Source organism: Phaseolus vulgaris, chromosome 6, assembly GCF_000499845.2.
Source record: "Phaseolus vulgaris cultivar G19833 chromosome 6, P. vulgaris v2.0, whole genome shotgun sequence".
NCBI lineage: Eukaryota > Viridiplantae > Streptophyta > Magnoliopsida > Fabales > Fabaceae > Phaseolus > Phaseolus vulgaris.
Genome location: NC_023754.2, coordinates 26,611,603 through 26,627,174, shown reverse-complemented (window position 1 = coordinate 26,627,174; position 15,572 = coordinate 26,611,603). Strand labels below are relative to the sequence as shown.

Below are 15,572 nucleotides of genomic sequence, written 5' to 3'. Positions count from 1 at the left end.
ACATCTCAAAAGATGTGTTTCAATAAGGTACTCTACATATCCCTAAAATAGATTGGTTTTTTTCACAATAGTAAAAGTAAGCACAAAAGAGAGCTTTCCCCCTCTATTTTTCTCATCACTTTTTTGTTTGTCTATTGTATTTCAAGAGGTTTTGGAGTTACAATATTTTCCTCGTTTAGGATAATTTAATGTGTGTTACTTCACTTACTTAGGTTACTGTTGTCTCTTGTGTTTTATAGTGTGTTGATATTATAAGCAGAGAAATAGATGTTCACTGTTAGAAGAGAATTTTGCACATTCTCCAAAACTATTTACTCATACTTTTTGTTGTTGTTGTTAAAGGTGATCCGGCATTTAGGGATAAAGATAACTATGTTTAGTTGGACTTTGACGAAAAATAGAGAAATGGAGTTTAAGTGAGAAATGTTGTAGTAAGCAACTTTTGGTTCAAACCTGTCTCATGTTTGCTTTAGCAGCTGCAGCTTCAGTTTCTATCTGTTCATACACACACTTGTGTTGCGTCCTTCCCACTTTGCAACCAAAGTTCAGGACAAAAATCTGGTCTTTTTTGCTTTTTAAACTCTTGCTTTTTGTAGCTTTATTTAGTTAATTATGTGCCGCGGTGTGTTGTTCCTTCCGCGTTCGTGAATCGTGACCACCACAAAATACGTTCAAATGACATCATATTAAATATGTACCTTTGCTGATGCTAAGCTAATTAAACAGAATTAAAGGACAAGACAAGAGAACGTGAAACAACTCAAATTTAGTGTTTGTCGCTTTTGTTTTTCAATAATTTTACCACAACTTTGTTAATATCCACGTCTGAGAAAAAATAAATGTTTATAAATTATGATTAGTTTTAACTGTGCCCAAGATTTAGAATAAAACTTTGGTTCTTCTTCAAAAGTCACCCACATTTTAGTCCTTGTCATTGCAAGTAAATGTTGCACTTCCCTATAACTTAGTTTTTTTTTCCTTCACTTTCGTAACAAACAAATAAATAAAAGTTTTAAAATTAATATATTTAAAACCTGTACCTTTCAAAAATATCAAATTATCATTATTTTCATTCACGGTCCAATTCTTTTAATTTACTCTCTTTCTTATTTCTATCTCTAATTTGAATTTAAGCATTTTAAAATAAATTATAGTTAAAATATCTTATATGATAATTGGATTATTTTATATATTGAAACATTTACGTAAATCGGAATCTGAATCTTATTCACGGAAGAGAGCAAAATTAAAAATCATTCATGAATGAAACTATTTTTAAGTACTTTTGAATAAAAAAAGTCACTCATTCATAGGTCTTACCAAGAATATGTTTAAAAAACTCTATTCATAAAAAAATTATGGCTTTTTTTATGAATAAAATTAATGAATAATAATCTGATTGGCAAAAATTCTATCACATAACTTAAATAAATAAATAAATTAGTCATTCTAATTTTTAGAATATTTTATTTTATTTTTTCTTTTTCTCCCAAATATTTATAAAAAAATCCAAATATACCCTTATAGAATAAAATAAATCCTTAAACATCTCTGTTTGGAAGTTCAGGTAACACAAATATAGTTCCGGATAAACAGTAGGTCTTTGGGTTTACAAACCACAGTAGTCAGGAAAATCAAACCATACAAAACCAGCATGAGACAGCAAAATTAAAATAAAACACTACTATCTATCACACACCAGAAACGTCAAGATACCAATGTAAGTGTTTCTTAAAAGTAAGGTGGCTATTGATTAAAAAAACACTTATTACACGTAAGGTTTCTGACAAATGATATTACACGAACCATGCAAACATGTCTTAGCCATGTTAGGCTATTAGCTTGTGATGCCACATGTAGACATTGATAATTAAGGGAAGGAAATTGGCTAACACTCTGATGCAGTAAAGAAAGGAAGAAGAGCCTGTCATGCCCCAACATCCATTAACAGCTTTATTCTTTACAGAGACAGGATCGTCCATATCAAGCATATTATAGTTAACAAGCCAGTAAACTGAGATACAAACACGTTAATGTGACTTCACGTGAAACTTGAAATTTTGTTCACTTTAATTTCATCGAAATATCCAAATCACGTGAAAGCTGTCTGTCAAGAAGGATATAATCATGTTAGGCATTTTAGATCGTGTACAAAATAATTTATAACACACCATCATAGAATTACATAAGCAATCACGTTCTCTCCAGTTTGTTATTTATCTGTTCTAAACCAATTTAAGAAAACAATGTTTACTGAGCTCCACAGTTTTTTTTACCTCATACATGACTCGGGAGCTGTTGATGAAGACCTCCCGCATGTCAAAGATAAGAAAATTGAATCGTGATTGCACCCAGCATCATTGCCATCACTGGACAAGCATGTAATGGTTCGCATTACGTTTATGCTTTTGATGCAGCTTTTCATGACTTCTATCCTCTTCAACGTTACCTCGTTATGATTGGATTTGCTTCCTACATGAACAGCTCATCATTAACGAACAGTGAAATTAATTTCAAGATGGATGATGCCCAAATTGATGATTTCACAAAATCACAAAAAGATAAAACACCATAGTTTGAAAATATTGTCAACTAAACTACAAGAACAGTAATGTCGATGATTATATAAAAAATACACTAAATAAAAAAATGTGATGATATCCTTTTCGAGGACAGGTTAAAGAATCGAAGCTAGTCATCTCTCGTATAGGTGCCCATACGCACCATCCAGGAAAAAAACTATACATGGGATCAAATTAGATTGTTGCCAAGATTCTAAGGACAGCATGGATGAATTTATAAAACCATTACAAGAACATTGTTTCCCCTTACCTATGGCATAATTGCAGTACACATGAATATAGAATCACCAAAATTGAGTGGCATTACTTCCATTCAGCCCATTTTAATGAATCTGAGGATATTTTCTTCATCCTAGCCGCACCAGAATTGACAGAGGAGTTATGCCATATCATCTTCATCTGATAAGTAGCAGAAAATAAATGGTCATTGGGTATGCATATTATGGATGTGGCACAAAAGATTGTAAAAAAGCTTCGTGTAGAACTTCGTATGGATATATTGAATTTTTTTCCAGCTGCCATAAGTTTCCAGGTTTTTTGTCATAGGAAGTAGGGATCAGTAATGTTCAACATTTAAGGACAGCTAAATTTCATTTATTAAACCATACGTTAACATCATTGTTCTTTGTGTTATCAAGGATTGTAGTAAATAGAAATGCCGAAGAGAACCAAAAGACACACCTCTCCAACAACTACTGTGTCCCCTTCCTTTACACCTTGTTTCATAAGAGACTTGTACACACCACAAGCCTCAAGAACATGTTGGAATCTTCTCTCTGAATCAACGTACCTGTAAAAAAAAATCCACATATCTCAATGAAACTAGACATAAAAAGGTGTTACAATTTCAAGCATAATGCTTACTAACACATCAAAAATCAGTTAAGAGAAGGATGGAATTTCAAATCTTATTTTCTCACACTATTCAAAAAAAGGTTCTTCCATGATGGTTCCTATGATTATTGCAAGAGTGTTTTTTGTTCTGACATATTCTCATAAAACTTGAAAATTTATGCAAGAAGCTTCAAATCGGTGATCGTAAATGGTTTTGCAAACAAATACAGCATGAATCCAGGGTAATAATTTCAACACAATTTATTCAGTGTGATTAGAAGTTACACCTCGATATATATATATATATATATATATATATATATATATGCATATGTATGTATATATATGCATATGTATGTATGTTTAATATGTAAGAAAAAAACAAATTGGTGATAAAAAAAAATATATTGAGGAACCGTACTCCTGTCCTGATCGCATTTTTACTCTATAACCTACCTCCAATTTGTCATCTGAATAAATCGTTGCAATCCAGATCCAACTACGTGCCAACTATTTGAATCACTCTCATGAAAAATCTCAAAATCGTTGATAGATGCATTCCGCTGCCTCTGTACTGCATCGGCTACATGATTCAAGTTTATCATATCGTTTCCATCTGAAACAGGTCAAATTTGTCCAAATACAAAGAATTTATTAGAGAAAGTGTTCAGGTGATGTGACAATATTTCGTAGAATAAGTTTAAAACTGATTATAACCTTCATATTCCTCATTCTCTTCTTTACTTTTACGCAAAAGCTGATACGCAGCAGAGATAACTTCATGAGTACCTTCCCTTGTAACAGCACTCATACAAAAAGGTGTGATCCCACGAGATTGCAAATTTTCTTTGAAGGATTCCCATTTTTCATATGCTTCTGGAAGATCCATTTTGTTAAAAGCAACTACATAAGGCTTCTCAGCAAGTTCAGGATTAAATAGCTTTAGTTCTAGACGAACTGCATCAAACTCAAGGTCTGGCTGCAGTGACGAACCATCAACAACATGTACCTGAAACAAATTATACATAGCCTTGAATTAAACAGAAGTTTTCAATGTGAGGAAAATGAGAAGCAGACAAAAAAAATGATGTCTCGAATTAATTGTTAGAAGGAAAAAATAACGTAAAGCAAAGAAAATACTTATAATCTACTCCTGTTCTTGTTTTCTGAACCCCTAGAAGCAGTGTGATAACTCTAAAATTGAACTCAGCCCTACCAGAAAAAAGATTCTGAAATGTAGCTATGTCTACCTATATAAATAAAAAAAAGAGCATCTCGACTCAAAAGTGCCTACCAGGGCAGAACACCTCTCAGTGTGGCGCAAAAACTCGTGGCCTAAACCAAAACCTCGGTGTGCCCCTTCAAGAAGACCTGGAAGGTCTGCAACTACCATGGTTGAATCATAGTCAAAGGAAACAACACCGAGATTCGGAAGCAGTGTAGTAAAGGGATAATTAGCCACCGCCGGCTTTGCAGCACTAACAACACTCAAAAGTGTACTTTTCCCCGCATTCGGAGCACCAACTATACCAACATCAGCAACGAGCTTGAGTTCTAACTCCAACCACCTGATCAAAAGAAACCATCATTCTAACATACTCTCATACGATTCCAGCAAACTTGTTCTCTCTTTCTAGATGCAATACAGAAATGGTAGCTTTCATGTCAACAAAACAAATTGCACCCTTCACATGTATGTAGATAATCCTTTGGTTTGAACCAGTGGTTTCTGTTTTCATTTTTAATTACGAATATGTTGTCTGTTTCAGAAAACTAAACGGTCCTAGCTATGCATGGTAAAAGAACTCACATTTCATGACCCTCTTCCCCATACTCCGCAATCTTGGGGACCTTATTATTCCCGGACTTGAAAGAAGCATTTCCTCTACCCCCTCTACCACCAGGCAATACCAAAGCTTTCTGTCCCGGATACACCATCTCCAACAACACATCATCTTCTCCACTCATCCGAATCAACGTTCCAGGTGGCACCTTCACCACCACATCCTCCCCCTTTGCCCCACTCTGCATGCTCCCCTGCCCATGGGACCCTCTCCCTGCCCGGAAATGCACGCTGTTCCGAAACGGCAGCAGCGAGTTCATCGCCCCGTCCACCTCCACGTACACCTCGCCGCCCCTCCCGCCGTCACCCCCCGACGGCCCCCCCAACGGCACGTACTTCTCCCGCCGGAACGCCACCACGCCGTTCCCGCCGTCCCCCGCCCTCACGTATATCTTCGCCCGGTCGAAACATCGCATCACCGCCGGCACCCCCTTCTCCTTCCCATCCGGAGACTCTTCCCCCACATTCTCGTCTCCCAAAAACTCGAGGGCTTCGTCCTCGCCGTCGCTTTCAGATTCGGAATCGGCATTGCCTTCGAAAACGACGCCTTGTTGCCGCTGAGTTTGCCGTTTGCGATTGCGGAGGAGATGGTCGATGGGTGGGGCCGCTTCGGAGAGCTTGATTTCGGGAGGTGAGAGAGGGGAAGAAGAGGAATAGTCGTGCTTGAGCGGAAGACGAGTGTAGGTGGTGGCTTCCCCGCCGGGAACCACTGATTTCTGAAATTTAGGGTTTTGAATTTTGCTTCGATTGGCATTGCGACGAGCGAAGGATTGGGGAGTGAAGCACGCAGAGATAGAAGAAGCCATTTTCGCAGAACCTTACGAAACTCAACTCATCAACTAATGCAAAACTCAAAAAATATCAATTCTGGATAAGCCCACACGTGTTACAAACTCAATATATCTACCAATTCAAATTATTTCCTACCAAAAATGTTTTATTTTTAAAACTGTTTTTGAAGGACAATTTAAACAAAAAAACAACAAGGAACAAAAACTAATATATAACAAGAGTTTAAAAATATATTTAAAACTTAGAAAAATTACATTAAGATTATTGATATTTATGCCTATTATAAACTTATTAAATAGGTGTGACATTCCATCTAGTTACTATTTCAACAACCATCCAATATAATAAGGAGAAATTTTACTATAATCATTTAATGATCACAATATTTTTTAAGTATCTCTTTTCAATACATAACTTGTGTGGCATCATGAAACCTAAATAAACATTGTTACAATAAATGATGTTAAATTTGCATGACATATGCAACATGATTTGAAACCATTTATAGACCTTTGTATTTCTTTCAAAATTATCAAGAACTACAACAATTATACACTCATAACATGAATTTTGCTAATCAATAATATTTTCGTGTGTTTTTTTAGGATCTATTATAATATACTTGATTGTGTAACTGACAAAACATAAATAATGAAAAAAAGATTAATAAGAAACTTTCAATAATATCTAGAACATTAAAGTGCGTGTTTGGTTTAAGTTATAAACACATATATTTGAATGTTATTTTTATTTTACGTCCATTGAAAATATACAAAAGTAAATCAATAATATAAATACAAATAGCCCATTGACATAATTTCCTTAAACACACTAAAGTTTATTATTATTTCACCTTTTCGAAATATGCTCTTATTCTCCTTAATTGCAAATTCAAAAATTAAAAAAAAATTAGGAAGTAAAATAAGAGTAAACAAGTCTCAAATAAACTGTCATGGATTACATTAAAAAATAATATTTTTTAATTTATGCAGATATTTAGGCCATAATAAAGAAGAAAAGCAAGTGACTTCTTGTTTCTACCACATAAATTTATAAAGTATTGATTATACAATTTTTATATTCAATAAAGCAATTCTCAATCAAGACTTGTCCTTTTTAAAAAAAGGAGGTTATTGATTATACAATCTTTAATTTTTTTTAACAGCATTTCCTTATTTATAGTTGAATATTATTTTAAAAATATAAATTTCAAAAATGTGTTTTTATGGCTAAACTTCCCTTAATTAAAAAATTCAAAGAAGTCTTCAAAATTTCAGGGAGATGTTAATCAAATCAAAATTCAAATAGATTTATATATATAGAGAGAGAGAAATACAAAACCTCGTTAGTTTGTTACTGTTTGCACTGAATCAAGTTGAAGCCCTCTGAGGAGAGAGAGAGAAGAGAGAGAGATAGTGAAGATTTCAAATTGAAGAGCTTAGTGCTCGTGGAGGAGCCCAACAATGGAAGTTCCGAAAGATCAAATCGCCACTCTTCTCGAACATGGCCTCTACAACTCCGCTCAGATGCTCGTAAGCTTTTTTTTGTTCTTCTCCTTCCAATTCATATTTGAAATTTTTGATTCCGCACAAAAAGTGGTTGTTTTTTTTATGGGTCGAAGCTCTAATCTGAAGTCACTGTGTTGAACAGGGTTGTTTTCTCGTTTCTTCACCTGCTGCAAATGCTGAATCTGCCCCACACCTCAAAACTGAGAGCTTGGTCTCTGCAAATTTTCATTTTAGAAGATTTTTTTGTTTATCATGTTTTGCAATTTTTAATCTTTGAGGAGCTCGTTGAAGTTTTTATGTTGGTTTTTTAATTTTTTATTTATTGATTTGGTCAGGTGATTCTTGGTGATTCTTTCTTTCGTGAAAGGGAGTATCGTAGAGCCATTGTAAGAGACTGTGCTAACATTTTCTCCCTTTTGCTTATGCAGTTGGAAACAACTGTTTATTTGTGATTATGTTATTTCAAAACTTTTGTTAAATGGGTAATTCAAAAGTTGTTTTTTTCGGGGGAGAGGTGATGTCTCATTATTTTTACTTCTTTTGTTGGTGGACAGCACACCTACAAACAAGCTTTGCAATACTACAAGATGATTCCAAAACAGAACATGACTTCTTCTCGAAGTTTATTGTCGTCGAACAGATCTTCGTCTCCAAATTCTTGCAATGGATCGGTGATCAATGAGAATGAGGTAAACTGGTGTTAGTTTTCTTTGGTTCATGATGGCTAGGGTTGATTTGACGTGCTTTTAACTTTTAAGTTTTGCAAGTCCAGGTTTTTATGAGGTTTTTTTCTTTCTGATCACTTTAACAGGTGAAGTTCAGAATTGCATCATCTCACTGTTTTCTGAATGAGAATAAAGCAGCTCTAGTTGAGGTTTGTTTGTTCTATTCTCTCCTTTCCACAGAACAGACTCATAAGAGGGCATGCCCATTGATGTTTTCTTTTTTGATTAAAAAATTCGTGTTGGTGTAAATTGAAAGAATGTCAATCTCTATTTATGGAGGGATTAACAGTGGAGACAACAAGCCTTTATAAAGGCTATTTTTGTGCATATTTTCTCAGTCAACAATGTGGAGTTTTTTTAATGAGAAACAAATGTCATGAAATTTTGTATTACATTCTTGATTTGTTTTCAATTTTTTTCATTCCTTATGAGTTATCTGTGTCACTTTCTCATTACAGATGGAAGGAATTCCGAGCAAAGCAAGAAATTTGGCAATGAATTTGTTATTAGGGAAACTATATCGAGTTTCTAAGCATAGCCGTGCTGCTGTTTCTATTTACAAAGAATGTATAAGGTTTGTAAATATCTCATACATTGATTAAACCTTTTATATGGCACTGATAGGGTTTTCTTATAAAGATTTTTATGGATCTATTTATCCGTTTTTATTAATTTGTTGCAACTACATTGCATTTTGACCTTTAGCCTTCAGGCTTGATGTCCACTAGCATCCTTATGTCTAAACTGATAGCATTTGCTCTGGGCAAACAGAATTGTGTTGTTCATCCGCAACATATTTGTTTCTTGTTGTCTTACACATGGTTATTAAATTTTTTATGAACTTGTTGAAGTAGTCTGGCACTGGATTTTGATATAGGGTGAGAAGGCAAAAAGCTTGCTTCCAGAAGTCCTGTACAGCCTTATAAATAATCTCAATTTAAGTTTTCTTTTGTGTGTTCTTTTTCTTGGTGGTTTGACTTCTCTTTCTCTGTTCTTTCATATCTTCGTAAAGCTTATATATCATTTTCATTTCATTGTGGAGCTCCTTTTTCCATTTTTTTAATTTTAACTGCTTGCTTTCTCTTTGGGTAGTATTGAGTGTGTTAAGGAGTTATGTAATTGGCTACTTGCACTTGAAGCGTTGTGCATTTGCATCTTTCATATGATCTATATTTTTATTTATTAATTTGCTACTTGAGTTTAAGATGAAATTATTTGTTTATGTCTTTTTTCCAGGCATTGTCCTTATATACTTGAGGCCATCACAGCTCTAGCAGAACTGGGATCTACTGCAAAGGACATCATTTCATTGTTTCCTCAGGTTTGTTGATAAAAAGCTGAAATTTTTTTTGTTGACTGAAGCTAAATAGAGATTCAGCCATTGATCATCTTCTAGATGATTCTTTGATTTGCAGTGGAATTAGGTATCCATTAAATTATGTCATTTCTTCCTTTTCTTTAGGCAACTGGGTACTCAGCAATAAAGAATAAACTTTACCAGTAGGCTGATGTGTTTTTCTATATTGTTGAGTAAGGAGGTTAGGGTGTTTACAAGACTCGGCCCTCTCGGTTAACAAAATCACTCTCCTTAATGGGTTTTGGTTTCTTTCTTTTATTAACTAGATTTATTAGGTGGAGAGAAGGTGGCACAAACAACTGTTAACCTAAATTTGTGCATGTCCTGTGATCTATTTTTCTGTTATTTCAACATGTGCTTTGACCCATTGGAATAGTTAATCTGTTTTGTGGCATGATAACCTTTCTTTATATTGTGATTATTCCATGCATGGAGTTTCTAGAAGTTAAGTAGATCAATTTGCAAAATTGCAGTATAATTGTAATTTATCCTCCAAGAATCTAATTGGTGTTCAAAAATTTACTCTCAGACTCCAAATAGAAGTGGTAGGGCTCCATTTGATCACACTGACTCAAGTCGTTGGCTTCAAGTAAGTTATACATAGTACTCAAATTCTTGTTTGATTACGTGCCATGATACTTGCTACCATTTATCACTTTAGAGATTTTTCATTTTAGGTTAAGCCTCTATAGACGCATCATTTTTAACCTGCACAATGTCTATGTTGCATCAAATCCTTGAGAAGCAACAAAAGAGGACTGCTAGTATTAAGAATGAATAACGAAGATTGGTATTTACAGACTATTTTGATGGTTTGGTGGTATATATAGAATATGTTGAGCTTGTCTTGTTGATATCCATATCTCAATGTAGTGATCAGTTGCAATATAAATTCCAGTCATTTCACATGGATTTAACATATATTTATCAATTGTCTTGCCAGATACTGAGTTTCTTTTGCTACAGGATGATATTCTTGATTTTCTATGCACGAGAATTATTTGGGAGGAAGTATTATGCTTTTTAAGTTCTATTTTTTCTTTCTTCCTTAAATTATTCTTAGTGATGAAAGTTATTGTGAACCCTACCTAACTTCTTTTGGGAAAGTTGGCTCTTAACATGGTAGCAAATCCTGTATAACCTGGTGATCAATAGTTTTATCAATAGTTAATTCTGATTTAATTTCCCTACACGATGTCTGGTTCAGAATAATATCTGCTTAGGCGTGAGGATTAGTTAATAAAGTTCAACCTTTTTCTACTTTGTTTAATAAATTTTGTCGTCCATGTACTTTTCTGTTGGCCCTTTAAGATACTGACTGTCAAAAAAAGGGTGTATTCTATGTCACATGATTTTATTTCCTAAAGTAAAATGACTATAAATATATGCACGTGAAAGTTGTAAAATTAGCTTGTTCTTGATTTCTTTTAAGTTTTGCATCATCTGTCCCATGGATTGTTTTTGTACACGGCCAGGCAGACTGTGGGAACTTGCAATTCCTGATTAACTTTTCCTCATTCTATTTGCAGCGATATGTTGAAGCTCAATGTTGCATGGCTTCAAATGATTACAAGGGTATATTGTATTTTATATGGAATCATCTAATTATTGATTGCATGCTTGTGTTGGATGCTTGGAGCTGAATAATTTCGTTAGTCATGTGTCTTATGGGCATAGCCCTGGGGCCAATATCTAGTACTCAAAATGTACAAAATGATAAATTCTACTGTAAATTATTTATCTGGCTCAGTGCATTAGCTTCTTGTCCTCTTTTTTTTTTTTTGTCAAACTCCTACAGGAATTTAACGAGAAAAGATATTTAATTTTTCATTTGCTTGTAGTTTGTTGTCTCTGATGTGTGTTTAACACTGACACATCCAGCTTTACTTTGTTTCAAATTTTGACAGGTGGATTGGATCTCTTTGCTGATCTTTTACAGCGTTTCCCTAACAATACACACTTACTACTTGAGATGGCAAAGGTTAGACTTGCTGCAGTGATTTATAACTAGTCCAATATAAACTTTCAACCAGGCTGATGTTGCACCTATATCTAACTTTTTTCCTTTGGACTCTCAGGAAAAGTTTGCTTTCTGTAGCTAGTATTTTGTCAATGGATGTAGTTCCTCTAAAGCAAGTAGTTTCCTTTTGTGAGAAAAATAAAATGCCTAAACCCTTAATGAAAATTAAGAGAGTAGATTATCAAATCTATGATTTGTTATACTTGTGTATGTAATATCAACTATTAAGTTTTTCATTGATGATTAAAATTTCGTACTTTTCCCTCTGAAGTGAGAACTTTAGAGGAGCCAAGTTTGTGACTGACAATTGATGCTATTTCTGAGTTGACTGCCTGAATTTGTTTAAGAAGTGATACCCCTGTTAAGAGTATTGGAGCGTTTCCGTACTTTGCATGTAGTTTTCTTGAATTGATGGCTTAATCTTAAATTAACGTATATTGTGAATGAAGGTTGAAGCTATCATTGGAAAGAATGAAGAGGCCATTATGAATTTTGAAAAGGTAATACAGATTTGTACCTTATTATGCTAATACATTTATCTATAATTATATTATTTATTTTCATGCACTTGTTGGGCTTATAATTATATTGATAATTTGGTGATCAGGCCCGGTCAATTGATCCGTACATAGTAACGTATATGGATGAGTATGCAATGCTTCTAAAGCTCAAGTCTGATTATCCAAAGCTGAATAAGTTGGTGCATGATTTACTGAATGTTGATCCTGCAAGACCAGAGGTTTTTGTAGCCCTATCTGTTCTATGGGAAAGGAAAGATGATAAAAAATCATTACAATATGCTGAGCAGGTCTGTATTTTTATTTGATGCAAATTGGACTGCACTTTATCTATTATAAAATTTCTCACAATTGACTAATTATTTTGCAACTAGAGTATTCGGATTGATGAGAGGCACATACCAGGGTATATAATGAAGGTAATAATATGGTTTTGCATATGAGGCATGGCCCATGCTACATGGGGGTCTATTTACTGTATATTGTTTGTGGAGGATGATGAGATAAGCCTTTCCTAACATGCTAAAGATTATTCAGGGAAATTTATTGTTAACGATGAAACGGGCAGAAGCAGCTGTGTCTGCCTTCAGAGCAGCTCAAGAATTGAGACCGGATATTCGCTCATATCAAGGTTCTAGTTTGTACTTGGAAAAAATATTGCTGCGTGAATTGCATCTCTTTCTCGCACTTCATGTACTCTGCTGTCAATATCTACTTTGAAGTGCTGATGGTAGAAAATTTAGAAATTTACAGGGGCTCTTGACATGAATCTAAATATTTCAGGCTTGGTTCATACATATTTGGCACTTTCTAAAATCAAAGAGGCTTTACATGCTTCAAGAGAAGCAATGAAAGCAATGCCTCAGTTAGCAAAGGCTTTAAAGTTAGTAGGTGATGCGCATGCCAGTACTTCTGGTGGCAGAGAAAAGGTAACTTGTCAGCTTTTTAAAATTAGTATCTACTGACTACTATCTGTACTTTGATTTATTATGTGGGAAATATAATGCATTCTTCATACAGGCAAAAAAGTTTTATGAGTCTGCACTAAGACTAGAACCTGGTTACCTTGGAGCTGCACTGGCTTTGGCGGAACTCCATGTTATTGATGGCCGAAATGGAGATGCTATTTCTCTGCTTGAACGATATCTTAAAGACTGGGCTGATGATTCTCTTCATGTAAAACTTGCACAAGTTTTTGCCGCCACTAACAGGCTGCAGGAGGCTTTGTCACATTATCAGGCTGCATTAAGGTTGATCACGTATTTCAAAAATATCTTTCATGGTGTTATTATTGAAGAATTTGATTTGGCATCCGTTGGACTAAATTAGCGAAACTCCTGAATCTGGACCCTACATTCTAAAATCGAGGGACCCCTAGGAGAGCATATGCTATGTTTTTAGTTAATATTTTCAATCAACTATGATTTTTCTTGGTGTAACAATTTGGTATTATAATAAACCTTTCTCCCCCACTGTTTCATGCCGTACTTTAAGTCGTTGCTGTTAACAATTGATCCTATCCTTACTGCTGAGGATTTCCATGTGTTGCATGCCAGTTTTTGATGATTTTACTGTGCTCCTAACATATTTCCTAAATGACAGGTTAAACACCCAGAATGAAGCAGCGAAACGGGGTTTAGAGCGTTTAGAGAAGCAAATGAAGGTTTGTTCTTATTATTTATTATTTAACATGTATGCTTTTCTAAATAAGTCTGATGCTTGATTGATTATATATTTCTGAAGTCTCAACTGATTAAACTCATTGGTCACTCTTCATTCCTTCTGGATTATGTTGTCTGAAATAGATGCATGGTCTAGTCCAAAATTATGATTTAGTTGATGAGGATAAAATATTAGATAGAGTTGAAAAGTTGAGCGAATAAATTTATTATTTTGCATCCTTTATAGGGGATGGATCCTGATGCACCTGAAGAAGATGAAGACAATGATGTTGAAGATGCCGACGGAGATCAAGACGAGACCGAACTTCTTTGAATATCAGTGTCCCAAGGAAGTCTCTGATGATGAGGATGAGGAAAGTACCCTGGAAATAGTTTAATGTTTTGAGACCACATTAACAGTAGGGTGAGAATTACCTTGGTGGCCTATAATTACAAGCTTGGCTCCGGTTTGGTTTGCCTTGACTACTTCAAGAGTTCACATCAGAAAACAAAACATTTCATGCTGCTGCATCTCAAACCCTAAGGCTGTATAAATATGGAATGAATGGATTAGATGGTGAAATTTCATGTCCAGGATGATTGGACATTGGCTAGGTGCTTTAGTTCCGTTTTGTAAGGCCAAAGATGTCTCAGCTGGAAGCTTGCGTTATGTCCTCTGTAAAATTTATTTTCCTTTTTTTCTCTGTTTGTAAAAGATATGATATATTTGTTAAAAAATTTAGTCAAGTGAAAACTGTAGACAGCCAAGTTTCACTTTCTGTAACCCTGTAAAACAACTGTCCATTTTAATTGTTTAGATCACAAGTCAAAAGGTGGCATTCCGTGTAAGCTTTTCTCTTTATTCTTTATTGTCTAGTTAGGTGAAAGAATAAAATGTGCTACAATTCAAATGAGTGGTAACAAAGTTAGGTTTTATCATTGCAAATTAGGGGTTGGTAAAATCTCTTTGACCTTAAATTTATATGCATGTGGCTTCTTTCATCATTTGTAACCCTTGTTTCATGAAGCAACTTATATTAATATATGTAATATTTTTTCTACATTTACAACTCGTTACTTCCCAAATGATTGCAATTGTTTGTTTTTATGTAATTTGTTCAAGAGTTGCTCTTGGAACTAACTTTTATGCTGGCCAATATGTTTAGTTTCATTCTTTTGACGTCATTTAGATTTATGGTTGTGATGCAATTTTAGACATTATTCACCTATATACTCTAGTTTCAAATGTTTTAACTTATAAATATATATTTTCAATTAGTTCATTCAAAATAAAAAGTTGGTTATATATTTCATTTATTGCTTCTCTTTGGTACCACTGGATTAGTTATTTCACTTTTTTCCTTGAGCATCTTTTGAATTTTAATTATTAATGAATCGTTCAAGTAAATAGAGTTTCACATTTGTTTTCTTACAATGTCATTTGTTCTTTTGTTTTAATCTTTTCACAATGAACAAAACTTGATATTCTACAATGTACCATACCTTCACTACCGAACCAATCCTAATAGATTTATTTCTGTTAAAACTAAAACCTAAATACTGTAACATTTTATTTAACTTCTTACTATTGGTAGTACTCTATTTTATCAGAATACTATTAGTCACATTTTATGCTAATTTAAAATTTTATTTAACTTGACTGGTTAAAAATTTACGTTAGTTTATTATTTAAAACATTACAAGAAAATTAACATCTTATTTAATTATCATT

At 34.1% G+C, this 15,572-nt stretch overlaps 2 protein-coding genes across 7 annotated transcripts; one reads left to right on the top strand and one right to left on the bottom strand.

Annotated features, from left to right (window-relative positions):
* Positions 1–1,725: 1,725 nt before the first annotated feature.
* Positions 1,726–6,137, bottom strand: LOC137832358 (GTP-binding protein OBGC, chloroplastic). Of its 5 annotated transcripts, none has more exons than XR_011084568.1 (8): positions 5,227–6,133; positions 4,711–4,984; positions 4,134–4,425; positions 3,873–4,032; positions 3,264–3,372; positions 2,833–2,981; positions 2,277–2,484; positions 1,726–2,107 (listed from the first exon to the last, which is right to left on the bottom strand). XR_011084568.1 is itself a non-coding variant. In XM_068640496.1 (6 exons), the coding sequence occupies exons 1-6, from the start codon at positions 6,063–6,065 to the stop codon at positions 2,886–2,888; spliced, it is 1,770 nt and encodes a 589-aa protein (XP_068496597.1). In that variant the 5' UTR covers positions 6,066–6,133; the 3' UTR covers positions 2,832–2,885. The 5 variants fall into 5 exon arrangements, 1 of the variants encoding a protein (XP_068496597.1); XR_011084569.1 differs by having other exon boundaries at positions 1,726–2,103; XR_011084566.1 differs by having other exon boundaries at positions 2,277–2,472.
* Positions 6,138–7,326: 1,189 nt separating this feature from the next.
* On the top strand, positions 7,327–14,689 carry LOC137832364 (anaphase-promoting complex subunit 7). Of its 2 annotated transcripts, XM_068640500.1 has the most exons (18): positions 7,327–7,583; positions 7,702–7,770; positions 7,895–7,945; positions 8,114–8,248; positions 8,371–8,433; positions 8,743–8,858; positions 9,521–9,605; positions 10,171–10,230; positions 11,171–11,216; positions 11,549–11,622; positions 12,111–12,161; positions 12,269–12,469; positions 12,554–12,598; positions 12,717–12,810; positions 12,963–13,108; positions 13,200–13,429; positions 13,782–13,842; positions 14,088–14,689. In XM_068640500.1, exons 1-18 carry the CDS (start codon positions 7,515–7,517, stop codon positions 14,172–14,174), a joined length of 1,683 nt encoding a protein of 560 aa, XP_068496601.1. In that variant the 5' UTR covers positions 7,327–7,514; the 3' UTR covers positions 14,175–14,689. The 2 variants fall into 2 exon arrangements, with proteins under 2 accessions (XP_068496601.1, XP_068496602.1); XM_068640501.1 differs by lacking the exon at positions 12,554–12,598 and having other exon boundaries at positions 7,393–7,583.
* Positions 14,690–15,572: the final 883 nt, after the last annotated feature.

Bases quoted from the DNA above. Each gene is read 5' to 3' on its own strand.
- LOC137832364 (XM_068640500.1), top strand. From the start codon at position 7,515: ATGGAAGTTCCGAAAGATCAAATCGCCACTCTTCTCGAACATGGCCTC. The intron at 7,584-7,701 runs GTAAGCTTTTTT...TGTGTTGAACAG, and splicing joins ACAACTCCGCTCAGATGCTC to GGTTGTTTTCTCGTTTCTTC. The intron at 8,249-8,370 runs GTAAACTGGTGT...TCACTTTAACAG, and splicing joins CGGTGATCAATGAGAATGAG to GTGAAGTTCAGAATTGCATC.
- LOC137832358 (XM_068640496.1), bottom strand. From the start codon at position 6,065: ATGGCTTCTTCTATCTCTGCGTGCTTCACTCCCCAATCCTTCGCTCGT. The intron at 4,985-5,226 runs GTGAGTTCTTTT...TCTTTTGATCAG, and splicing joins GGGGAAGAGGGTCATGAAAT to GTGGTTGGAGTTAGAACTCA. The intron at 2,982-3,263 runs GTGTGTCTTTTG...GCTACTTATCAG, and splicing joins ACACAGTAGTTGTTGGAGAG to ATGAAGATGATATGGCATAA.